Source organism: Pollicipes pollicipes, unplaced genomic scaffold, assembly GCF_011947565.3.
Source record: "Pollicipes pollicipes isolate AB1234 unplaced genomic scaffold, Ppol_2.1 Scaffold_5724;HRSCAF=6776_pilon_pilon_pilon, whole genome shotgun sequence".
Classification (NCBI taxonomy): domain Eukaryota; kingdom Metazoa; phylum Arthropoda; class Thecostraca; order Pollicipedomorpha; family Pollicipedidae; genus Pollicipes; species Pollicipes pollicipes.
Window position 1 is genome coordinate 1,169,492 of NW_023596746.1, and position 26,545 is coordinate 1,196,036.

The following is a 26,545-nucleotide window of genomic DNA, read 5'->3' on the forward strand; positions in this document are numbered from 1 at the left end:
AGTTTTGACCAGCCAAGTGCTCAATCTTGGGTCAACCAACCACAAATTGAGCATTCCTAAAATCAAAGGGACAGAGAGACTCATGACTGATTACCGTAAGTTCAAGTGTCAGGGAACCAACCGCGTCGTATGCTGGTGCATCCCTGGTTAAACGAGCCTCCAAAGGGCGTGCTGAACAGCGCTTAAGTTTCAGAGACGCAGCCACCGGCAAAACTTTGAGTATCATGGCAACAAAGATGCCATGGTACTCAAAGCGTCTCGTAGGCTCGCTGTTTCAGATCCGCAAACGCACGTGACTGGCAGCATGCTGCGTGATATACAATTAGTAAAAAATCCATCGGTGTATGAAATTGAAAATGTGTGCGAACTGGACCATACCCATCCAAATATTTTGACTCACCCGATCAAATATTCGAATATCGAAACCGAAGCAAACGTTTCTGCCTCACCAGCGTCACCGCTGGCGGGGCAGAACCGCCGTTATTTGCAGCTGCAGCAGTCAGATCTGCCCTCCGCGCTCATCCAATGCCCCAATCAGTCCGCTCCGCCCCCTCCCCCCCGCCATTTGACTCCCGACGCTGTAATACATCGGTCCATACTTTTTTTGCGAAAACCATCCATGATTAATGCCTCTCAGGAGCCTGTCTCCCTGTTCATGCCTGTAACTATGCCCTCCCTGTTCTCCCTGTCTCCCTACTCATGTCAGTAATATCGGCCCAAACAGCCGAATGAGGATGGATGACCGTCGGATTACCCAGTTCACCCTGATCACGGTAACTCGTGCGAATTAACGTCACCCGCCGAGTGGGGCTGTGATCGAAGGCTTCCCAACACGATTGCCAGAGCTAAGCATTTCCCTGTCCTGTTGACGACCACTGGCCTGGTCAGGTCTGTCCTCGAAAACCGCTTGGGCCTCGTGGGTGCTGAGCACTGGAAGGAACTGAACACGGCTGTACCGGCCCAGCCAATCGGATGATATCTTACGATAGCAAATGCATGAATTACCTTGTAGCTCTACGATAGAAGAAACAAGTTATAATAACCTCCAGTCAAAAGGTAGACGGACTATTTCGCGGTTTATCGTCTTACCAACCAACTCGTCCCTCGCATCTGCAGCCGCCCACAAACAAACGACTCCACCGAGAACCGCGCTTTGTACGCAGAGTTTGTGCTATATTACAAACTGATACACACATAACCAAGCTATAATACACAAAACTGCGAACGGTTGGGGGAGCTCCTTAGCTAGTCACACGACGAACATGAAACCGTCTGGTCCCCAATGGTAAGATGACCCCCGGGCCAGGACTCCTGTAAAAACGGGCGGCCCAGCGGGCGTCCGCGCCCAGTCGAGCGGCGAGATGGCAGCGATGGCGGCGGTGGCGACGCGGCGGCGGCGGCGGCGCGGCGATGCTCCGACGCCCGAGGTATCCAGGACGCCCGGCCCGCGCGCACTACACACTACATCACATGGCGCGCGGCCGGCCGGCGGCCCGCCGGAGCGCGCACGCGCGCGCGCGCGCGTGCGCGAGAGCAAATAAATATGGAATGCTGTTGGCGAAGGCTGGTGAAGCGGGCGCCCGACCGCGACCGGCACCGCCACCGAAAGCGGTGAGGACATCCGCGCCCCTCCTGAGTCAAGCTGTCGCGGTCAGTCGGTTAAGATTGCACAGCGGAGATTACACCGGCGCGCCGCGGCGCCCGACAAAACGCGTCAAAATGCAGATCAAACGTTAGCGGCGCGGCCGGTTCACATTGCACATTCGGATCTGATGAGAGAGTAGCCGCGGGCCCGCCGCCCGGGTCTGAACACAGACCGGGGCGGCGGCGGCGGCGGCGGCGGCGGGGCGGCCGCACGCTTTGTGCCCCCCTGGCGCTAAGCTGCGCGTCGTGCCGCGGCCGACGGCACAACAAAACATACGGAGCTTGTGCTCAAATCACAACCGGCGCCGCGAGGCACGCCAGGCGGCCAGCGGGCCGCCGGCCCTAGGTCTGTATGGCCTGGTGCAGCTCGGTGTGAATGCCCTGCAGCTCGGCGATCTTGTCGCCCAGCTGCATGTTGAGCGTGTCGAGCACCTTGTGCTGCGACTCCTGCGCCGAGAGCGCCATCTCCAGCTGGTCCTGCAGTCGCGACAGCTGCCCGCGCAGCTGCTCGTTCTCCTGGTCCAGCGCCTGCGTGGCGCGGCGCGCGTCAGATGGGGCGCGGCGGCGTCACGTGGGGCGGTACGGCATCACGTGGAGCGGTACAATACGGGACCACGCGGGCGAAGCCTAGAGCGACCATCCACAGCGACCGGACATCCTGTCCTTCACGTCTTGAAAATAGCACCGACCTTTACGAACCGGTGCGCCAAGTGACCTGAACGTGCCAGCAAAGGACACTTGTGAACTCCAGCCGCGTCCAAAAACCGCTAAACGGCAAGCAGCCAGCCGCCGGACCGGAACGACAGTCCAGCGTGTCTGTTGCGCCGCCATCCGTCCCGCTGGGCGGCCGGCGCCCGACTTCTCACCTTGAGACCATCGGCCTGCGCCTTGGCGGCCGGGTCGGCCAGCGAGGCGGCCAGCTTGCGGTTCTCCTCGTCCTTCCGCTTGCCGTCCGTCTCCAGCTTGTCGGCGCGCGCGCGCAGCTGGTGCAGCTCCCGCGAGAGCTCGGCCGTGTCGCCGCCGCGGCCGGCCTCCAGCTCCAGCACGCGGCCCCGCAGGCGGCCGTTCTCCTCCTGCCGGCGGCGGCGGCGGGGCGCGCCGAGTGTCAGCGGCGCCGAGGGGCGCGAGCGGCCGCCCGGCGCGTCATCCCATCAGAAGGGGGAGTCGCTCGGTCACGGTGTGCCAGCCGGGCCTGACAGCTGAGTCAGCACAGTCGACAGGTACGTCCCTCGCGCCTCAGGTCGGCTATCCCGTCCGATGGGCGCACCGTCCCAGACGCGTGCGTCACAAGTTTGCTTCACTGCTCACGTCGGCAGACGGACGGATTTGGGATGAAACAACCGATGCAGAACCAAAACAAGGCGAAAAATCGAGGAGATGTGTGGATAGAGCCTGGGAGAACAGACCACCATTCGGACAAAGGGGGCGAGGGGATACAGCCATACAACCGCAACACAGCCAGGGACAGGAAGAAGGACGGCGTAGCCAGGCTGACCTTGTAGCTCTGTAGCTGCAGCTTCCACTCCTCCACGTTCGCCGTGCTCTCCTGCAGGGCCGCCGTCAGTCGGGCGTTATTGGTCTTCAGCGTCGTTAGCTCCACCTCCCACTTCTTGGCGTTGGCCGAGCTGAAACGGACCGAGCCACACTGCTGCAGATTCTGATGCTGTCATTCACGGTCCACAGCTCCACAGCGGCTGACATGACCGTCGAAGCCGACACAGTCGGGCACGGACACAGCTTGAACGCAACGCCAGCCGTGCACAAGCTGGAACGGTTGTGCACAAAGGTGCAACGTGGTACTCCGAGCTGACCAACACAAGCCATTCCGCGCCATTCCGTGCCGCCTATGGGTTTAGGCGGCTGCAGACAGCACGCCGCGCCATACGCGCCCCGGCCGTTAGCACAGCCAGCCAAAGTTTGGTTACGGATAACTCCTTGAATCAGTGAGCCCAGAGTAAAGGGATCGAAACCGTAGTATTCATCAACACCAATACCACGTAAAACGTGACTAGAAAATTAGCAAGTCGGTGGATTTTCGGTGGAATTAGCAGAAAATTACGTCGGTGGATTTCCAGGCAGACAAGTGCGTAAATGTCGCACTGTCCTCCGCCCACCACGTCCGTCAGCGCAGGGAGCCGGACAGCCGCGCAGGTTGTTGTTGTTGTTGATTAGTGTTTTCGGGCGCGCCGACTGCAGCGGTCATTTGGCGCCCATAACGATTTTTGTTTTACCTAACTAATGAACCGTGTAAAGAGTCCCGAAGTTGATATGATTAAGGAATAAAAAGACCCGTTTAGATTCAAGAAGGCGCGAGTTGTCTCCTAAAATGTCACAGAGCGTCAAGGGCGAGTCACGTTGACCAAAGATTCGTCGACGCTCTTCTCTGAGGCGCGGACATGATGTAAGCACATGACGAACGGTGAGAACAGCACCACATCGATGACAGACAGGTCTTTCGGCTCCTTACAACAAATAACCGTGAGCCGCGTACGTGTGTCCGATACGTAGTCTGCAGAGGATCACCTCTTCTCGCCTCATTTTGCGGAAACACGAAAACCACTGACCCAGCTTGGGTTTTATTGCTCTGAGCTTATTTTCAGTTGTTACATCCCAACAACGCTGCCATTCATTCTGCAGAAAGGTTTTTATTGCAGGGTAAAAATCTCTGGCAGGGATAGAGAGGGAGCGTTCACACGGAGCCAGCGCTGCTCGCCTTGCAGACGCATCAGCCACCTCGTTCCGGCGATTCCAATGTGACTAGGGATCCAACACAACATAACTTCCTTTCGGGCCTGATCCAGTTGAGTCAAACGTCCTAAAATATCCTGTACGAGGGGACATGATGGATAAAAAGACCTAAGACTAAGAACACTGCTAAGAGAGTCTGTCAAAATCAGATGTGAAGGTTCGTCACTGACTTCAATGAAACACAACGCCTTGGTGATCGCTACCAAATCCGATGTGAACACCGACGCATGTGGAGGCAAGGAAAACGACCACAGGCAGCGGCGGCCCCAGAGCCGCCGCTAGCCAGCTACCGTCCGGCCGCCACCCGGCCTGTCGCCTCGTATATCGCGCGGCGGCCGGCAGCCGTCGTCCGGCGGCGGTGCGGCGCGGCCGGCCGGGCTCCCGCGCCGCTGAGAGGTCAACACCGGCCGGGCTCCCGCGCCGCTGAGAGGCCAACACCGGCCGGGCTCCCGCGCCGCTGAGAGGTCAACACCGGCCGGGCCGACGGCCAGCTACACTGTGCGTGTTCACGCCGGATTCTAGGATCGACAGCGCGCGTCGTCTCACTTCTTTCGAGTACAGCGCAGCAGTAACATCATGCGGATAAAGTGACAACTGAAACAGTACCGGCGAAAGCGAACTGGAAACAAATATTATTACGTGTATACATATATATGTTATGGGTTACGCGACAGGAAAGTAAGCGTGCCATCTGAGACAAATGTTAACGGCAAACTGGAGACAAATGTTGCTTTTAAGATACGTTATCGATTAGGCGACAGGAAACCACGCTTTTTATCTGAGCCGGTCAGCCAGTCAGCCAATCACGTATCTCGCTGACGGTAACGCATGCACGGTACGACTTACTAGACGGTGAACCTTATAGCTTTCAAGTTAGACATGGATAAAACGAGACTCAGCTGAAGAACATGCTGAGACGCAACGCCGAACTTTAACAAAGGACAATGCAAACTACTGTTCTTTTTGGTGTCAACAAACAAAGGACAATGCAAACTACTGTTCTTTTTGGTGTCGACACTTCTGGGTCCTTCAAGCTAATTTGCATAAGACACGGCGAAAAGAACGGCATGAATTTTAGGTACGGCGTCGCCTTGCGAGCCAGACTTCCACTCCATCGCCACGCTGCGAGCTCCGGCCGGTAGCCGCGCGCGCGGTGTCACCCGCCTCACAGCAGACCTGCCTGCCGCCCGCAGGACAGGAGCACATTGGGACGTGTCAGGCGGTCTGACGCAGGGTCCCGGCACGCCGCAGCCGCAGCCGCAGCCGCAGCCGCAGCTGTGGCGGAGCACGGGGAGAGAACGTCAGCCGACAGCAGGCGCCGCCGGGCGTCACGGCGGCGGTGACGCGGCGGAGCGGCGCGCGCGCGCCGGCACGCCTCCCTCCCGGCACACGAGCCGGGGGAGCTGCGAGTGATCGGAGCTGAATGTGCCGCGCGGGGACAGACTCCCCGCCGGCCGCACGCCGCTGCAGTCTCGACACGTCGGCTGGGGGGCGAGCGCGCGGTGTGTGGTAAACCGGCCGAAAACAGGACTCAGAACGGAGATTTCCCTGGATCCGATGCACGTCATGGCCGAAGTTTGCCGGTTGGCCGCAGCTAGCTGCACAGCCCGGGGAACAAGCAGCGTCAGAGGGCAGCCCATAACTGCATAGCCAACTACACCCACGCCACTGCGAGCGAATCGCCAGCTACAGCCCCGAGTAGCGTTCGGTACCATGGCCGCGCGAAGGACCAGCGCTGACCTGCCCTGTCCTCCTGGAGCGCCGCCTCCCTGTCCGCCTGCAGCGCTGCTCAAGCGCGCAACTCGCCGCCCTGTCCCCTGGCGCGCCGCCTCCCTGTCCCCCTGGAGCGCTGCCTCCCTGTCCCCCTGGAGCGTCGCCTCCCTGTCCGCCTGCAGCGCCGTTCGAGCGCGCAACTCGCCGCCCTGTCCCCCTGGAGCGCCGCCTCCTGTCCCCCTGGAGCGCAGCCTCCCGGTGCCCTGCAGCGCCGCTCGAGCGCGCAACTCGCCGCCCTGTCCCCCTGGAGCGCCGCCTCCCTGTCCCCCAGGAGCGCCGCTCGGGCGCGCGCGCCGACCGCCCGAGCGGGGCGACTCGTAGATTATGCATAAGGAGTGGCTCGGTGGAGGCTTCGTCTCGGATAATGCCCGGCAGGGAGCGCTCAGTCGGCTGCATAACGAGCCGGCGAAGCACAACAATGACTGGGAATCCCTCCAGAGTGAAATGGAGTGATTCCAGCAGCACCTTGCGCTCGTATTCATCATTCGTCACCCCAGCAGCACTACAAACGCGTGGAAGAAACAAAGGAGACCCGTCTTCAACCGGACCGGAATAAGCAAGAATAACAACAACCGCAACAAGACGGAACTGGTCTCTTGAAAAGCAAAAGACACAGGTCTCAGCACGGAGAAGAGCGCTTTTGCACGGTTAGCTGTCGGGCGACGGCGAGTGGGCGGTTGTAAGACCGCTATCAATCGCAAAACTCCACCTAAATGCTAAGGAGAATGTTTCCCGCAACAAAACACAAACAAAAACCTTGCAATGGCTTACGTTGTCGATGAAGAGTCTGACAACGGTTAAAAAACGGGGGGGGGGGGGGCGCTACACAGAATGGTGTAATGAAGTCGCACTCCGAAGTCCAAACCTCAGCCAGCTCTTCTATCAGTCTATAAATGTTGAACGAAGAAAATGGCATAATAGCGCGATGCCCTCCGTGACATTGAGCTATCATACACAAGCGAGCTATCATACACGAGCTGTGTCGCCATGAGCTACTAAACGCTGCCAGCAGGTCCGCAGCTCATTTGGAGCCAAGCATAATAACCTATGATTCAATGGGGAATATGTGATCGTGCCACAAAAGACGAACCGATGGTCTCAGCTGCCCAGAGTACAGGCCACAGCTCTTATGCTCACGCTACTTGACATTGCTCAATCTGTTTGCTTCACGTGAAATATTAACCATGTTTGCAGCTTAGTACACAGGCGGACGGACTCATGCACGGGTTTGGGCCGGTCGCACGTGGACTCGAACTCCTGCAGGGTCCTGTCACACTTTGGGACTCGGACACAAACGGATCCACTGTTGACAGATGGATTAGACTCAACCCAACACTCGCTTACTCGAAAAACGTGACCTCAGCCCGAGACTCAGACCCGAAACACGTCCACAAGTCGGACACGGAATCAGCCCGGACGGCCTGCTCAGTCTGCCGCCTGCATGGCGGGCTCGGTCTCAGGGTCCTGGTTCAGACTAATCCCATCGTCTGTGCATTACCAATACATTATTCCCTGACAGGAAGTTCATGGCGTCAAACTCACAACGGGAAAGCCGCCACTATTGACAATGCACACAAAACAAACCCCGTTCTACCGGGCATTTAGTGTATTTGCTATACGGCACTCTTACTGGTGAGCAATGTACTTGTGATCTGTCACTCTTACTGATCAGTGGAGCATTTATGACACTCTTACTGATGAGCGGTGCATCTGTTGTCTGGCGCTCTTACTGATGAGCGGTGTATCTGTTGTCTGGCACTCTTACTGATGAGCGGTGTATCTGTTGTCTGGCACTCTTACTGATGAGCGGTGTATCTGTTACCTGGCACTCTTACTGATGAGCGGTGTATCTGTTACCTGGCACTCTTACTGATGAGCGGTGTATCTGTTATCAGGCACTCTTACTGATGAGCCCGGAACATGGCGTTGTCGTGTAATGCACATGCCGATCAGGAGCAGAGCCCGGATAGGACAGGAGGCGAGCAGGAAGGATCCTGAAACACGGGGGACTATTTCAGGCAAATACGTTGAATACCATTGTGATCTTACTTTTGGGGGAGGAGGAATTGGATCATTGAGCACCAGCATTCAGGTTGAGCACGGCACCCAGAAAGACGCACACGTGAGCGACGATGAGGCGCATGGTCGCCTTTAATTAACGGCCGTCCGAGCGAAGCCAAACGGTGCGCAGTGGCGCGTCATCAGCGTGGGTCAAAACCGGACAGCAGTGAGCGGCCGAGATGGGCGCGGATGAAAAGTTATCTCCACATGGTGAAATGATGAGGTGATTCCTCTGCTGATACTGTGGAGATTCTCTGGCGCATTATTCAGCGCACATGCTTGGCATCTTAGACCTGACAACCGGCATATATTGCATTCGTCAGGCAACTCAAGCATACTTCAAAACACCCAGCCCCCATCAGCGTGTGCGCTAGTGAAGTTCCCTTCCAAGTGTCTGCACCTGTACCTCTGCGCTCCCGACGTGAGGGGACCCCTCCTCGCACCTGCGCCGGCCTCGGCCCGCAGCGCCAGCGCCGCCCCTGTGCACTGACCTCTGCGCCAGCGCCAGCTTGAGCCGGTCATTCTCGTACTTGAGCTGCGCCTCGCTGGAGGAGGCCGCCTGGCCGGCCGGCTTCTCGCCCCCCTTCAGCTCGTGCTTGGGGCTCTCTGACGGCTGCTGCCGGCACAGCGGACGTGCGCGGCGTCAGCACGACACGGCCCGCAACGCAGCCGGCGCCGCCACTCAGCCGGCCCCACGTGGCCCCACGTGCGACACGAGCGACACGTGACCGCCGACAGGCCACGTGCTCCGGCGGCTCGCCACGGACGTCACGCGGCTCGACGAATGGCAGGCCCGACATGAGACCGCGGACACGGCGCGTGCCTGGCAGAATCGCCGGGAAGAGGCACGTGACGCACGTGATGCACATATCTCCATACCCGTGACACACATGGCATGTGAACACAATCGGACACCGCATCATCAACACAGCGGGTTAGGATTAGTCCACAAAAACACGAAGCATGCCCAGAGCATAACCGTGGAAAGATCATGCCAAGACGACGAAATACAGACAAAAATCGAAGAGCTGTCCAGAACAATGCAGGGCACAAGCCAACGGCGGCCGCAACCCGCCGCACTAACGACGAAAAGTCACAATGCATCGTGTGCCAGCACCGGTCACCGGGCCTTCCCGCTCCAGACGCAGACAACGCGGGGAGAACCCCTCGCACCCGCCGCACGAGCCAAACGCCCAGTGCGCAGTACCAGAGGGGAAGCATATGGTGACACAGTCAGCCGACAGTGGGAGGCGCCCCTACGTCTACCAACCACCAGGCGGCGCCCCGGCGGAGGGCGGAGCGGCGCAGGGCGGCGTCCGGGGCCGCCGCGCCCGCCGGCCTCCAGAAGCGCGGACGCCGTGCGGACCGAGGGGAGAGAGGAGAGGGAGAGAGAGGGCGAGACAGACAGCCGCCTGAAAACCAACCACCGCCCGAGACCGAGGCAACTCCACATGCAGCTACCGTCCGGCGCGTCCGACGCGGGCCGCGTCTGCGCGTGCAGAGCTGGGGGCCGTACCCGACTCCTGCCGTCGGTGCCGATACTGTGCGGAGGGGGGGGGGAATGACGTCGATGATGATGTGCGTCTGAAGAGCATCAGCTGCCGCGGCAATCTGATGCTCTGCGGACGACGTAATTACTTGGTGACGTCCCGCTACGTTGCGATGAGCATATTACATGAGGCGCAAGAACAGCTGCCTCTGCCACCGATCCGGCACTGTGCGGGGAAGAGGGAATACCTGCAGTGCTGCCACCGGTCCGGTGTCGCGCAGGGAAGTAGAGACTACCTGCCGCTGGCGCCACGCCAGCTATCGTGCAGGGATGAAGGAGAAAGAGCACACAACTGCTGCTGCCACCGGGTCCGACACGACCACGCCGTCACGTGCAGGAGGGACAAGCTGCGGGTACGTCGAGGGCGGCCGAGGGAGAGAGCGCTGGGAAGAGTCGGACGCCGCCGCGCGTTACCTGCAGTCCGGACAGACTGTGGCTGCGCTGGTGCAGGGCCGGGCCCTGTTTCGGATCGGGCTCGCCGGCCGGCGGCGGAGGCAGGTACGAGTCCACCTACAGGTCAGCACGGGTCAGTCCACCGCACGGCCGGCGCCGGCGCGCCCATCCCCGCTCCGCGCACCACAAGTCACCGCCGCCGGCGCCGCCGGGCAATGGCGCGGAAGCGCATCACACGGCCGGGCCGCCACTTCCGCCGCTGCCGCCGCCGTCCGTCCGACGACGCCGACTGCCCCGGCCGGCCGGCGGCCCGCGCTCGCCGCGCGGCGACGGCTTCAGCACCGGCCCGCGACCGCCGCCCGACCGGTCGTCACGCGGCGACACGGGCCGCGGCCGGCCGGACCGAGGCGCCAGCCGGCCGCGCATCCGCCGGCCGGCCAGACCGCCGGCCGCCGAGACCCGGCCGGCCGCCTAAGGTCCGCGCGAGCCCGCTCACCTGGTCCATTTTGACGGCGCGCGCGATGACGGGCGACGCGTTGGCGCTGGTGGTGGGCGTCGAGCCGGTGCCGTTGGTGGCTGAGCCGGCCGGCGCCTGGCGAGCAGCCTCTTTGATCTCTTGGAACTTCTCGATGAACTGCAACAGCCCCGCGCCGACCGCCGTCAGGGCGGCGATGGGCGGGGCGCCAGCATCACACGGCACCGGGCGGCCAGAGTCGGACGGTCGTCCCTATCCCGCCCACGCGCGATCACGCGCCGCGACCCGTGACGGAAGGCGGCTGGTCTCGTGTACAGTGCCACACCGCGGCGCACGTGTCAGGTCGGGTCGTGCTAGAACTTCAGTCACGGAATGTGATGCCGTGGAGGTGGGTTGAAACGCTTTAGGATGCCACGGGTGTCTGAAGCCACGCTACTCTCGTTGCGTAGTCTCGCTGCGAGGTTGGGACATCCAAAGATGACGGTGTCCGCGCGCTTACAAAGCTGTATCGTGTGAAACCCGCACAACGGGACAATCTTAACGTCGCCGTGTTGGTCCGCGTGCTGCGACTACTTCGTCGTGGACTCGTGTCGCACTCGCATTTAGAGACTAGCATAACGTCCAAAATGCTCATTTCTTCAGCAGTGCTCGCATATTACCTTTAAAAGTCGCACACATTACGAAAAAGCGAAACTCATGCCTTGCTCTTAAAACGTTACAGGAGTGGCGAAAGATCTCTGCGCCACAGAGACGCCGCGGGGTTGGCCCGTGACGATGATGACGTCAAGGTTCCGCCCACCGAGTACCCAAGGGCCGTCTCCCTCCAACCACCATGCCCCAACCATGTACTCAACTCCGACCGCGGCCGTGCATTTACAGCAGGCCTTATTGCCAGCGCTCTTACGAGCTCATCTGTCCGTCCCGCTTTAGGAGGCTGACGGCCGACATGGATCTACCAGCTCCGACCACTGGCGGCCGAAACCCACCACCAGCGCACTGCACCGCGGCACAAGATCAGTCCCCCCTCACTCTCCCACCCCTCCCCCACTTTTGTCTGTCCGTCCGTCCGTCCGCCCGTCCGTGGACGTCCCGTTCGTTCGTTCGTTCGTTCGTTCGTTCGTTCGTTCGTTCGTTCGTTCGCTCGTTCGTTCGTTCATTCGTTCGTTCGTTCGTTCATTCGTTCGTTCGTTCGTTCGTTCGTTCGTTCGTTCGTTCGTTCGTTCGTTCGTTCGTTCGTTCGTTCGTTCGTTCGTTCGTTCGTTCGTTCGTTCGTTCGTTCGTTCGTTCGTTCCTTTGTTCGCTCGCTCATCCGCGCTGCCGCCCGCCCGCCTCGGCCGGCGCGGCGTGGCGCAGGACTGCCGTACCTTATTAAGCTCAGCTTCCGTGCCGAAGCCGAGGCCGTAGACCGTGTTGGCGCGCACGTCCGACCACTGGCCGAACTTCTGCGACGTCTTGGTGAACGTCATGTTGGGCGTGATGGTGGAGTTGATGACGGCCTGCGGGCGGAGGCGGCGCGTGAGGCTGGCCCAGCGAGACGGGCCGCACTGTCAACGGCGCGGCACGCGATCTCCCGGCACGCGGCCCGCCGCTCCCAGCGGGCCCGACCGGCCACCTCCGGACCAACCGAGCGGCACGTCCGGTCGCGGTCACGCTCGCCGTCGGCACCGACGGGGGGTCCAGGGCGCCCTCCTCGTCACACGAGCCTGTGGAAGTGAGACGGCGAGGGCATCGGTCGGGGTACAGCGGCATGCCTGGCGTCCCCGGCGGCCATTTCGTTCGGCCGCTGACGACGGTCTTCGTCCACTGACGAGCCGGCCGGTTAATTGGACGTACGGTGCTGACACCTGGCACCCGAGCCAATCAATGAGAGCTGAGCGGGCGCCGGCGTTCCCTCGCCACCCCGACCGCTCCCGGACGACGACGGCGGCGGCGGCGGCGCCGGCTCCCACGGCCGTGACCCGTGAGGTCAGCCCGGCAGCGGCACGGCTGACCCGGCCCGCGTGCGCCGCCTCGGCTAATCGCCGCCACATGGGAAGCGGCGCCTGCAAGCCGGCGACCTTTGGGCCGGCGGGCGCCGCAGCGGGCTGCCAGGTGCCTCGGCTGGACGGCGCGTGGACCTCGAGACAGCCGTCTGCCGGCGGCGGCTGCGACGCGCCCGGCGGACACTGGCCAGACGCCGGGCCGGGAGAGGCGCCTGGTCGGCTGTCTCCAACGGCGACGCAGCCGCCGCCGCCGCCGCCGCCGTCCCGCCGGCGGACACTCGGCAGCGGCGGGCGGCGGCCGACACGGGCCGACGGGCGGCCGCCGCTGCGCACGGCCCGATCCGCGCGCGGGCCGCACTCATGAGACTGCCGCCGTCCGCGCGCCGCGGCCGGTCGATCGCCCGCCGGTCCGGGCACGGCCGCCGACGCGCCCCGCCCGCCAGACTACGCCCGCCGCGCTGCGGAGGGCTCGTACGCGACGCAGGCGGGCGGCGGACATGGTGGTGGAGGTGGCTGGCGGTGCACGTGAAAACGGGTGCCGAGTGCGCGCCCGGTAATCACACCACGAACGGCGACACACATTCACAGTACCTGGACAAGGCCACCAACGTGCAGAGATGTGATTACCTTACATTCGCTCTGCCATGCTTCCATGGAACCACCGCATACTCCCCTCTCCCCCTCACCCCCAAGGCAGCCCCGGCGAGAACACTACATCCATCTCTCCTACAGCCGAGACGGGACCGCTGTATTCGTCCCACGTCGCTGGAACGAGGCCATTATATTTTCCACCATGCCACAGTAGCCCCCACCGTCACCCCGCATCGTTCCCAACGCCCAGGATCTGCGGCGCTCAAAACGCCCAGAGCGGTATACCAGATCACAGTCCACCCTGTCCCGCCGTGTTAAACAGACAGTTTCGTGACAGCCATGCAGTCGGCTTCAGCGAAGGCAGCACGGAATATGTCTTCCTTTACATAAATTGCTAACACTTCAATACCGGACGTGAAAGGTCGCGGGCGCCGGGCTGCACCCAATCACAGGCGCCACCGCACGCGAGCCCCGCCAGTGCCGACCCGTACCTTTGTGCCTTCTACGGAGATGATGCGGTGGAGATTGCGGGTGGAGTCGTAGAAGAAGGAGACGGAGACGGCCGACGCCGACGCCGGGATCCACGACCGCTTGGTCTTCGGGTCTATGTGGAACACGTGCGCCTTGCAGGAGAATATGGGCTGCTCCCTGGGGACAGGACAAGCCGTGCGTGACGTCAGCGTCACGCCGTCACGGCGGCCGGAGAGGACGCGACGGCCGCCGCCGGTTATAAATACGGAGGGCGGGATCCATACCTGAGAGCGAACGCCGAGCGAGCGGCAATCGATGGCGGCATGGGCCGGCCGGCCGGCGGCCAGCCATCGACCGCGTCAATAGACGGCCCGCCACGCGGCGGCGGCCGCGGCGCCGCGCGCGGTCACGCCCCGTCCGCGCTTCCACTCTCCCGCAGCCGCCGCCGCCGCCGCCGCCGCCGCCGCCGCCGCCGCCGCCTCCTCCTCCTCCGCCGCTGCCGCCCGAGCCGCGCCGCCCGCGTACCGGGCGGGCCCGCCCGCGGCGCCGGCAGCCGGGTCATGGCGGGGTCACGGCGGACGCGCGTGACGCCGGAGGCGAGCGCCGACAGGTGTGACGCGGGGATTACCGGAAGGTCCGTTTGGCGGGGACGTCCACTGGGGCTATATGACGTGGGACACGGGGTCTCATCACCGACACGACTGTCCAACGTGGAGGTTCCACACGGGGATCACTGTGATGGAGCCTCCGGCAATCGCCGCTGAGGCCGGGGCGGCCGGTCCCTCTGACATGGGAATACTCGACGCAGTGGGCCGCAGACGACAAATGCATCCGGCGACCCCGATAACTTGGACACCTTCCTCACACCGTAGCGCATCCACCTGAACGGCCGCATCGGGATGATGACTGACAGTCTTGAGAACGTTTGCAGCTGCTCTAGGGACGGAAGCCTGACGCTGGCGTCCATGAAAAGTTACGCCGCCCATGCGATGGACGTATATAAGCCACATTTAGCGGCTATTTCCACTTACCGAGCCTCACGATTCAAGACCATAGGGCGAACCAACGCATCCGGATTCCAGCACAGTTGTGTTCAAAATACCAGCCTCCCATGCCGCGTACGTGTTTCACAGACGGCCATCGGGAAACCGTCGAACCCGGTGACTTTTGAGCCCAGACAGCTGCGTAAAGTTGATAGATATGCCGACCAAAGCCTCACACCTAACTCTTCGTCACACGCTGCAAACTTACCAAAAACTGCATGCTAACTCGGTACAGCCGACGTGGGTTGAGCACATCGGGCCGCGGCCAAATGTTGATCCTAAGCGAATTTTAGCCACCGTGTTTTGTCGACTAAGATAATGGAATTGTGCATTAGTTACATTTAGTCGCTACAAAAAGGTGACCAATTCAAGTTAAACAAGATAAAAAAAATGATAAAAACCGCATGCTGTCGACTAAGATAATGGCATTGTGCATTAATTACATTTAGTCGCTGCAAAAAAGTGATCAATTACGTGCTTATCGTTACATTTCGGACATATGAAACATGTCAAAATGACTTCCGGCCTCCAGTCATGTACGGGTTATCTTACATCTAACATGCATGCTAACTCAGCAAAGCCGCCATAGATCGAGCACACTGGGGCACGGCTAACTGTTGCTTCCTTATTGGATTTGGGCCACTTTATTTTGCCCACTGGCCATGAGACAACAAAGGTCAATGGTATGCTCCCCAAGACAAAGAAAAATCAGGGACCCTCACGGCATGGCTTTCGGATATTCAGTGCGAAACTCGAATCTTGCTCCATTGGCCGCGACTGTAACCTATTGCATTACCTCTGGAGCATTGTGCCGTGTACTGATGTCGGGTGTCGGGCGGGTCCGTGGCCGGCACCCCCCATCAGTCGCCGAGACGGCCAGACTACCCAGCCATTAGTTGCAAGACATTACAACCACTTAGCCGGCGGCCAGTCATATATTATCACCATTAGTTCTAGCAGTCAGCCTCATGTGCTGGGAAGCATGGACTCCTTCTCAACGCCCCCAGACAATTAGAGCCGTCCGTCGCACGAGCGCCGACAGCGTGGAGCCGTCCAGCAGGCTCGCGCTCGGCGCCTGGCTCCCGGCTGGTTCGGCCTCCGCTGCATTTTGCGGGCCAACCCTTCACACACCGGTCAGGAAAGAGCGCCATGGGTTGGCCCGGTCGGCGGCGAGGCACGTTTCCGTTACAAGAGCGCAACTTGCTCGCCTACGTCTTTTCGACGCTAGTGTCAATCCAATGAACTGGGCTTCGCCGCCCCCGTCCATCCGACCCATAGGCGTCATGGGTGGGGGGCCGCATGCAATTATCAAATCGCCCAACGAGAGTTTGTCGTGTAGGCGAACCAAACCACATGAGAGAGCACGTTCAGGACGCGTCATCCCCCCCTCCCCTCCCCTCCCTGGCATCGTCTGAGCGGCCCAACGCCATCTCACCAGTCCCGTCCCCCGTCGACCTCGGCCCTAACGACGCCTGACACCGGCAGCATACCCGACCGAATGGAGCGGCCACACCGAGGCGTCATCAATCGATTCGGCGGGGGGCTGCGGCAGGCGGCGGCCATTCAGTCCGGTAACGGCGGCGGATCATCGGACCAGCTGGGCCGGGCCGCGCCACGGCCGGGGGGACGTCAGGAGCGGGCGGAGCGCGGAGGTGGACGGCGGCCAGCGCGGCGGCCGGCGGCGCACATGACCCGGAGCCGGGCCGGCGGCGCCGCTGCGGCCCGCGGCCAGGCCCGACCCGCTCCGCGCGCCGGCCGCAGACGCCGACGTCCGCTCCGTCAGCGGACGTCACGGCCAGGTGATGACGAGTGGCCGCGACCGCAGGGCGTCGCCGCGGTGAACACAGCGGCCCGTGACGCGCTCACACCGTCCGCCGGCTCGCGCGGCGCCGAGCGGATCGGCACGGCGCCGGCAGCCAGCGCCGGGCTACTTAGCTCGCCCGCACTCAGCTGACCGTCTAATGCGCCGCAAACAGGGTACGCTGTGGTCAAGACATGCTCACATGCGCTTACTTTTCGGGTTTTAACGCTCCATGATTACTGATCACCCAATATAACCACGTGTACGAATACTCGCGAAGGCAGGACCGTGACCTAACTAAAATACTATAGGTGCACCAGAATAGCATTCGCCGTGATGGCCTCAAGACCACGACGAAGCCATCTGCCAGCAGTGACAGGGAGTTGCGCCATAGCAACTGTGGCTAAGGTGGGTCGTGCCAAAGCGACTACGGCTGCGCTGCAATACGTCGCCTACCGTCTGTGGCCCAGCGTTTGTGGCTGAGCAGGAGGCCGTAACTTACCGTCTGCGACTGAGCAGGGGCCTGTGACCTACCGTCTACGACTGAGCAGGGGCCTGTGGCCTACCGTCTGCGACTGAGCAGGGGGCTGTGACCTACCGTCTACGACTGAGCAGGGGCCTGTGACCTACCGTCTGCGGCTGAGCAGGGGGCTGTGGCCTACCGTCTGCGACTGAGCAGGGGCCTGTGACCTACCGTCTACGACTGAGCAGGGGCCTGTGACCTACCGTCTGCGGCTGAGCAGGGGGCTGTGACCTACCGTCTGCGGCTGAGTAGGGACTGTGGCCTACCGTCTACGACTGAGCAGGGGCCTGTGACCTACCGTCTACGACTGAGCAGGGGCCTGTGACCTACCGTCTGCGGCTGAGCAGGGACTGTGACCTACCGTCTGCGGCTGAGCAGGGGCCTGTGGCCTACCGTCTACGACTGAGCAGGGGCCTGTGGCCTACCGTCTACGACTGAGCAGGGGCCTGTGACCTACCGTCTGCGACTGAGCAGGGACTGTGACCTACCGTCTACGACTGAGCAGGGACCTGTGACCTAACATCTGCGACTGAGCAGGGGGCTGTGGCTTACCGTCTACGGCTGAGCAGGGGGCTGCAGGCGGGCGGCGGCTGCAGCGGCGGCTCCGACATGCCACCGGCCACATGTCGACACCGACTGGCCGGCGGCGGCTGCGCGGCCGCGTCGAACCGTTGCGGCGGCCGACCCCTCCCCCCCCCCCCCCCCCCCCACCGCAGTCTCGCCGCCGCACGGAGCCACAGACGGCGGGCCGGCCGGCGCTGCCGCTTCCACGGTGCGCACACGAGGTCAGACGAGCGGCGACCATTGCTGCCGCGGGCGCCCCGCGAGACACCTCCGGACGGGCTTTCCCGCCCAAACGACCCGAGCAACGGACGTGCAGGGCTGGCGGCGGAGCCTCCGCGCGGCACGGCGGGCCGGGCCGACCCAGCAGCGGCCGACCCCGCAGCGCCGGCGCCAACACCGGGCCGACCCAGCAGCGCCGCCGCCAACACCGGGCCGACCCAACACCGGGCCGACCCAGCAGCGCCGCCGCCAACACCGAGCCAACCCAACAGCGCCGGCGCCGACACCGGGCCGACCCGGCAGCGCCAGCGCCGACACCGGACCGACCCAGCAGCGCCGCCGCCGACACCGGGCCGACCCGGCAGCGCCGGCGCCGACACCGGGCCGACCCGGCAGCGCCGCCGCCGACACCGGGCGCGGTCGGGGGCCTATCGAGCGCCGGCGGGCCGCGCTCTGCCGCCGCCGCCCGCCGGCGCTCAAGTGTCATCCACACGGATCATTCCGAACTAGCGCCGCGATAACGCTCTCAAGGATGAGCCGCGCCCGCTTTTAAGAGCGCCCGGCTCGTGTGGCGGAATTATGGCGGGCCGCCGCCGAAAGCTCTTTTCGAACAGGCCTCTCGAGCCCAAACGACCAATCCGGCAGTAAGAAGATTGGACCGCCATCGATAAGCAATTTGTTAGCACTTCGGCCTGGTGAGATGGCCACACTCGCCGCCGGGCTTATATATGGCGAGGGAAATGTCGGGCGGAGTATTACCAGCTCATGTCACTGTTGCTGGAGTCGTCGCCCGGGTCAATGTCATCATTCCCAGAGCTCTGACGGACAGTACATCCCGCACCATGCTCGGTTTCCACGGCTTTGGACACAGGGGGCACGAGATGCGTCCACCCACAGATACAGTTGCTAGCGAAAAACACCGCAGTGCGTGGGCGCCAGGCCACCAGAATACAGCTCAGAGCCAGTGTCCGATTATCGTCGCATCGGTCCATCCACACCCCGATAACCTTTCATCCGGCGGCGCTCCACCACCCGAAGAATGCAAGGCGTCCATACTGAGCGCACGTGTGCCTCGCGCCACCACCACGCGCCGAGCGCACGTCGAATCCCGACAGAGCCGCGCACGCCGGGCACACCACGGAAAGACGGTGCGGAGGCCGTCGGCGAGCCGGTCGCCGAGCAGCGCCGCCGGCCGGCGGGGCGCCCGGCAGTCGGCGGCGGATGAGGCCGACACCAGTCAAACAGACGGCCCCGCCGCAGCCCGCACGCCGCCATTGACCGGCGCCGCGGCGGCCACCAGTCGCAGTCACTCAAACTGCAGCTCTGTTTTGACGCCGCGCAAACAGCTGCCGCCGGCGGCCGGCCGGTCGGTCAACAGGGCGCTACTGGGCCGGGGACGGCTCGGAGCTCGGGGCCCGTGGCTCAGGGCTCGGAGCTCGGGGCCCGTGGCTCAGGGCTCGGCGCTCGGGATCCGGCGCTCAGAGCTCGGAGCTCGGGGCTCGGGGCCCGTGGCTCAGGGCTCGGCGCTCGGGATCCGGCGCTCAGAGCTCGGAGCTCGGGGCTCGGGGCCCGTGGCTCAGGGCTCGGCGCTCGGGATCCGGCGCTCAGAGCTCGGGGCTCGGGGCTCCGCGCGGGCGGTGCGGCGGTGCCGCGCTCCCGGCGGGCTGGTCGCCGGGGCGATCGGGGCGCCCCGGCCGCGCCGTGCTGTCCCCGGAGGGCAGTCCGTCAGTGGTCGGCGGACAGCGGCGGCCATCGGCGGATAATGACGGACACCGGGTGCAGACGGAGGAGCGCCGCGAGTGCTCACATCCAGCGAGAGCCCGTCCACCGCGGGGTGGCCGCGAGCATCCCCGATGGCCGATGGCATCCCCGATGGCCGATGGGTGGCCGATGGCATCCCCGATCGCACCGCGACGCCGGCCCGCTTGGGCTGCCTCGGTCGCCACTCAAAAGAACGATGTCCTGGCCGAGCTGACCGGGAACGTCATCATCAGACGCCGCGTAAATCAGGGCCAGACGACGGCGTCGACCCGTGACGTCCGCGGACACGCCAGTCCGGCGGGAGCACCTCTTGGCCGACCGGCCGCCGCCGGAGGGGACGGTGACGGTCACAGCATCCAACCTCGGACAGCGGGGTCGGAGAGACCGCGGGCCAGCTGGACCGCCACAGCACGCCATCGACGACCCCGGCTGGGCGACAGTGGCCGCCCGACGGCCCTCTCTGCGGGGTGGCAGTTGTGCCGAACGTCAGCCCACATCAAACAGCCCAGTGCGGGGGCCGGGTGGTGAAGGCCGCGCGCCAGCCCCGACCAGCCACGGCTGCTCATCTCTGACGGCATCACCGTCCCATAACGACATCATCAAGCGCTCTAGTGGGGCCGTGATGTCTCTAGTACAGCTCTGGCGCAGCATCAGTCCGCCCGTAGCGCGCCTGGTACGCCGCCCGAGCACGGCCTGAGCACTGCCAGGACGCGTCCGAAGCACGGCCGGGGCGCCGCCGGAGCACGACCAGAGCACTGCCAGGACGCGTCCGGAGCACGGCCAGGGCGCAGCCGGAGCACGGCCGGGGCGTCGCCGGAATATGACCGAAGCACGTCTGGGGACACCGCCACAGCGCCCTTAGAGCGGGCCGTGCACTACCCAGCGGCGGCGCTCCCGCGCCCGCCGCTCGGCCCGGCCGGCGCGGCACGTCGGTCGGTGTTGGCGCAGCTCCAGCCGGCAGGACCGGGGGCAGCCGCCGCTGCCGCTGCCGTCGCCGCCGCCGGACGCCGCGCCACATCCTTCCCACCCTAATGGGCACGCCATTGTCAGTCGGCGCGCACGCTGAACGGTGCCAGTTGTCCGGCGCTGGCGAGGTGTCCCGCGCACCACGCGCCAACAGGCGGTCGGCTCGTGACCCGCGCCGAAAAACGTCCCGCCCGGCCCGCCGGCTTGGCGCGCGCGCCCGCTGCCGCGCGCCGCACGCGACCCGTTCCCCATGGCCCGGCCGCCGCGTTGGCTACCGGTTTTGTGTGCGGTTCTGTTTCGCGTTATCGCGTCTGCGTCGTAGTAAAAACGTAAGAACAGCTGACGAAATCAAGACGCAACGGTCCTGCGACCCGAATGCTCACCAACAAGTAAAAATCACCGCACCACTTCAACGTAAACCATGCTATTTTGTTAAGGTCTAGAAGAGACATGACATGGTAACTTCCCATGGTGGTAGGCGCTTTGAGCTTTCACTTAAATTAACGGGGATAAATATGCACGCTGATTTAGCGATCGAAACAAAGCATGGGAACGCCTCGCACCATTATGTTCTCCATTACCACAGACGCCGACATACGATAGTCCCATTAAAACTGGATCATGGCACATGGATCCAGGTTAGCAACCATTACTGCAGCTGGCATCCGCGGATACAAAACTGCCTATCGTGGAATAGGCAGTGCAAACTCGTCCCGAACACACTACCCCCAGCGTCACCATATCATGAAGGCCAAGATCACCACCACTTGCCTCCAGTTAGCGCCAATTACGACCAGCCCCATCCAGCTTGAGCGAGTTCTTTCTGCTCACGCGGGGTCCGGGGGGCTGGGCATCGACACCCGGACGCCAGGCTGGGCGAGGGCGGGACCGCAACCATCACCGGCCCGTCCAGAGCTGACGCAACACACACGGCGGCGCCACGAGTGCGACTCCGACCTGCGAGACCGACCGCCTTACTCGGCGACAGACCGACGACCTTACGTAATAAGGCACGTACGAGCGCATGCGACAGTGGCGAGGGAACTCACGGCAGGCTTCGGTCACAACTAATGGATTGCCCACCGGCAGTCCCCGGGGAACCGCACGCCCCGAAGTTCCGACCCGGCCAATGGCCGGGGCGGCCCGCCGGCGACCGCCGTGACCTCCTCCCTCCCCACCCCCTCCCCCTACTCCACTGGAGACCGGCGCCGGCACGAGCTGATGAAGCAGTGGCCGCCCGTCGGCCGCTGATGGGCCGCCGCTGTCCCGCCAGCCGGTGGGCGACCGATCGCCGCCGCCCCTCCCCTTCCATCAGCCGTGCAGGGCCGGTGTGACGCCGGGGAGGGGGGGAGCCGCCCTGCCGGCACTGACCGGCGCTGCCACAGGCGCTGCCACTGGCGCCTGCTCAGTATTGGCCGGCAGACGCAATACGGGCGGCCGCAGACCAACGCCACCCCTAGACGGCCACTGGGTCAGCAGGCCGGCCGCGCCTTTTCCGCGGCTTGTCGCGCTCTGCCACAGAGTTAAGACGCTCTGCCCCAGTCGGCATGCGGCAGAGTGAGCGTCGCCATATGGGCGGAGAGACTGTGTCGCTAGGCTGTGCTAGACGACTGGAGGATCTGGCGAAATGATTTCAGCATACTCGGCGGCGCTAGGCTGCTGACTCTGACGGGAAATGCGATGAACCCAACTGCGTCTGCCAACTCCACGCCCGCTCGACCTAATTAACGAGTTCGCCGCCATCGATTGACCTACGTAACTACCTGACAGCTAGATGCATGGTCCACCTGGCCGTTCCAAGCACCAGCTCGATCTACAACAAAGCAGCTGAATCTACAGCAGCGGCCTCAGGATGGCGAGCCAATGCCGTCGCGTAACAGACCAGCCGCCCATTCAGGCTTTAAGTGTCGGCGACAAGCACCAACACTTCCTCAAGTACATAATGTGCTCCGACAAACTGACAATCACGAGCAAAACAGAGCTGCAGGCTTTCAGCCAGGCACGCCGCCAATAAATCCGCCCCCTTTCTAATGCTCTGAAAAGCCGTCGGGCGCCGAAGACTGAGTCATGAAACCAGCTCCGCCCCACGTGGAGACATCTTTGTGAGGCACTTGTACACTTGTGAGAGGAATTTTGATTGTTTTTCACAAACCCAAGCCAATACATACTGAATCAATGTAACTCCAGAAGCAAGAAAAAGCAGAATCGTGCATTCACTCACTATGAAAGGATTCACATGTTCATCCTCATCTCAAAACCGAATTTGGCGGCTCATTATACACACAAAAAGTCTGCTGATTCATCCGCATTTCAAACACAATCAACATGGCGTCTTATCCCACATACCCCCCGAAACTACATGTCGGTATATTGAGGTAGGAGCAATTTTGACCCTGGCCGTTGGGGCACTCAATTCAGCGTCGGGCAGGGAAATTACATTTCTCATCGGGTTTTGGCGAAATCATTTTACTATTTTTGAGGTGATACTTATTTATCATATTTCACTATTTATTTTCTAAAAGGAAAAGGTTTTGCATCTGGCTTAGTGCTGTTGTATGAAACCAAAAATGTGTGGTGCTCTCACGCATTACAATCACCTGACCCAAAATGCCAGAAGGACCCACTGTCATCCTCTACTTTTTATATACATATTTATTGAGGGGAACAGAAGAGTCACCCCCCCCCCCCCCCCCATTTCATCAGCGGGCTTTTGTGCGCGAGTAGTCAGCACTTCATGAGGAACACCACCCATTCCGACACCAAACACGTGCGCACAATGGCCAAACGACACCGCCCGCTCCGACAATAGATTCCAACGAAGCGGTCAGTCATGTCTGCACCGCACCCGGGTAGGCTTAAGTGGCCGGGGTCGGCGAACCCGTTCTAATGGCTCGGCACTGGGCGCTGGTCAGCCCAAGCCGTCCGCCCGTAACCGCCCACGCCCTGTCGCCAAATGGAGCAAGTTGCACGGCCGGCGGCCGGCGCCGGCGGTCGCATGGGATTGGATGGCGGCGCGCAGCCGGCCGTTCGGCCCTCGCGTTGCCAAATGCGACTCACCGCCTCACTAAAACCGAATGGTCGGACGGTCAACGGTGCCCGACGACGGACTGAAAGGTCCCGAGTTCGCTTTTCATCGCTGGACATTTTTACGACCCCGAATGCAGTACGGGAAGGGTCATGGCACAGCTGCCCTGGCGGTTACGCGCGGAGGTCAACCATCCAATCCTCACTGAACGACAGCAGCGGTGCCGCTGGCGACCCGCCAACACGTCACGGCCCGCGGAGGCCGCGTCTCTGTTTGGTCCGCGCGAGGCGTGACGGCGCCGCTCCTGCCGCACAGCAATACACACAGGACCGCGTGACGAACGTGGCGCTTCCAAGGAAAAGCATCAGGCCAAAACCGCAGCATGTCGCGCACGGATTTGGTCAGGAAAAGAATCTGTCCGGCTACGGTTCGTCCGGCCACCGTGACAAGACGACGGCCACAAAAGCCCCCGTGAGCGGCGTTCTGCGCTCGGGCCCAGACATATGCTGGCCCGAGCCATGACACACACGCACACATCGCAGGTGTCTGGGGTGGTTGGACACACACCGTCTAGCACACACATCCCTGGAACAACAAACAGCGATTGTGCTAGACGACGGACGAGACCGCAGAGCTAGGCTCCGGTCGGGAAACGTTTCTGTTGGCGAGCGCCAGACGGTGGCACGGGGTTGGCACCCTGACACCTCTGACAGATGCTAACCCACTGAACAACATGAGCAATGTCCACTTGAAGCAACACTTGATGGGAGCAGTATCCAATTCAAATGTTACCTATGTCAGCAAGTGGCCCAGAAATATTGCCCAAACATCCCAAGAAGTTAATACTCATGTACCTGACATCAAAATGAGTACATCTCAGAAGTTGGTACAAGCTCACAAAGATTACAATGTAAGAAATATATGATTAATCATATATTATATACATATTGACATCAGACCTTTATATTATAATCATACATTGCCACATCATATATTTACAGTACATCAAAATTTGGCACAACTGTATTACTTTATTGTGAACACTGAACTCAGAAACACATGCCAGCATGTTTGTGTTGCAGTTTCCTAAAATACTCTGCCATCCAAGGACATCGACCAAGACAAACTAAATGCTTAATGCCTGAAAGAAGGACTATGGAAAGCACATCAATCAACAAGCCAACAGCTTTCTGTAGAGATTTATCCTACACCACCAAGCTGAAGTGTCCTAATCCAAATAATAATAATGCTGATATCATATCAGTGCAGGCTGTATGTGAATGCTTTTGGGTGTCTGGGTACCACCTGGACATATTTTGAGGTGCATCAAATTTCATGTTTTAATTTTGCCTTAGCCAGTCTCTATCTATGATGACATTGGTTTGACCAAGCCAAGAGTGCATGATCAACAGCAAAAGATATGACCTATGAGTCCATTACTTGGTATTCTGCAATATTTGTGTGAAATTGTGGGTTTGGATCCCATAAAAGCATGTTGGGCTTCATACCATGCACAAGTGATAGATAGATAGATATAGATATATATATATATATATATATATATATATATATATATAAGCATGTGGTTGCAATTTGTGTAATGCTGATGCAAATTTGGGCTCATTGTAAGAACCTAACACACAAGTCACTGCCATGTGATTCAATACACAGAGAGGAATGCCACAACTCAAGTGAATGGTCACAGCATCCTGTCAAAAGCATGCATCTTTATCCCACCAGGCCACACAAAATGGATGACATGCTATGAATGCAGCAACGAGATCACTTATAATCAAAACTTATTCCAAAGGGCTTTCAGCAATGTGTGGTAAATAGGCTGCATTCAATCAGCAGTGCAAATGATGATGACAAATAAGTATAGCTGGACTTTTCACACTCACACTAAGCTTTTGTGGATGTGTCTAGAGTGTCTCCCCATGAACATTTGAAGCCAAACAGTAGGTTACATTGGTGTGACATTGGTCTGAACCAGCCTGGAGTGCGCATTTGATAGAACATCAGTTAAGCACTCTGAACCCATACCAGGTTTTCACATACATCATTATCATGATTATACATGACATGATTATACATGCTTATATACATAAATATAGATAGATAGATAGATAGATAGATAGATAGATGGATAGATATGTACATAGATCTTCAAAAAAATATTTTGCAGGTGATGAAGTATGTATGTATGCATGTATGTAAGCATGAAAACTTATTGATGGATTTGACAATATTGCCCGCCATGGTAGAAACCAACATCACTGAATGCTCCCTGCTGCATGAATTGAGCCCAGGTCTATATGTTATGAAGATTACACAAGAACTTACATAAATGCACCTCATCTGATATATCAAATTAAATTAGCATGGTATAACAGTTCTGTATTCCAAAAAAGGATTTCAACATGAGGCATAACCGGGCCTCCACCAATCCTGCAAACAACCAGGTATCTTTTTCATAAGTGTTCCCATATCATGAAAATATGCTGCACCATACGCTGATGGACTAAGAATGTGAGATGACCACAAATGAACTTACAATGTCTCCAAAATTCATGCATTTTCTGATATCATAAAACAATTTGTCTGGGAAAGTAAGCAACTGAGCACAACTACATTCACTGCACCGCCGTTGCCGCCCTGTGCAATGCAGGGCGACATAAACTTCTTACACTTCATTGTGATAGGGCTCAAAAGCGGTAAAATCACGTGCATCTGTATAGTACCGCAACAGCCAGGGTGCGCCACATTGGCCCAGCTTGGTAAAGAGATTGTACTCACCCCATCGCAGAATTTTCAATAGTCATTAATGAATTCTTATCAATGGCCGCTAATCAATCAAAACTTCTGAGGAAATACTTCCAAAGTATCTCCTGCGATGCACTCAATATCGTCCAACCCTCGGCCCCACTCCCCTCACCGACCCGAGCCTCTGCCGCGG

General features: G+C 60.5%; 1 protein-coding gene across 3 annotated transcripts; it reads right to left on the bottom strand.

Moving 5' to 3' along the window:
• Positions 1-1,135: 1,135 nt before the first annotated feature.
• homer (protein) lies at positions 1,136-26,545 on the bottom strand. Of its 3 annotated transcripts, none has more exons than XM_037225866.1 (9): positions 26,386-26,545; positions 13,708-13,864; positions 12,008-12,139; positions 10,665-10,802; positions 10,190-10,285; positions 8,718-8,842; positions 3,140-3,269; positions 2,511-2,717; positions 1,136-2,172 (listed from the first exon to the last, which is right to left on the bottom strand). In XM_037225866.1, the coding sequence occupies exons 1-9, from the start codon at positions 26,409-26,411 to the stop codon at positions 1,987-1,989; spliced, it is 1,197 nt and encodes a 398-aa protein (XP_037081761.1). In that variant the 5' UTR covers positions 26,412-26,545; the 3' UTR covers positions 1,136-1,986. The 3 variants fall into 3 exon arrangements, with proteins under 3 accessions (XP_037081761.1, XP_037081760.1, XP_037081762.1); XM_037225865.1 differs by lacking the exon at positions 26,386-26,545 and adding an exon at positions 17,607-17,679; XM_037225867.1 differs by lacking the exons at positions 10,190-10,285; positions 26,386-26,545 and adding an exon at positions 17,607-17,679.

What these genes read in the sequence shown, in the direction of transcription:
- homer (XM_037225865.1), bottom strand. Translation starts at nt 17,665, where the DNA reads ATGTCGGAGCCGCCGCTGCAGCCGCCGCCCGCCTGCAGCCCCCTGCTC. An exon ending in CGGAAGCTGAGCTTAATAAG is followed by an intron (nt 10,803 to 12,007) that starts GTACGGCAGTCC and finishes GGGCTGTTGCAG; the next exon opens with TTCATCGAGAAGTTCCAAGA. An exon ending in TGCAGCTACAGAGCTACAAG is followed by an intron (nt 2,718 to 3,139) that starts GTCAGCCTGGCT and finishes CGCCGCCGGCAG; the next exon opens with GAGGAGAACGGCCGCCTGCG.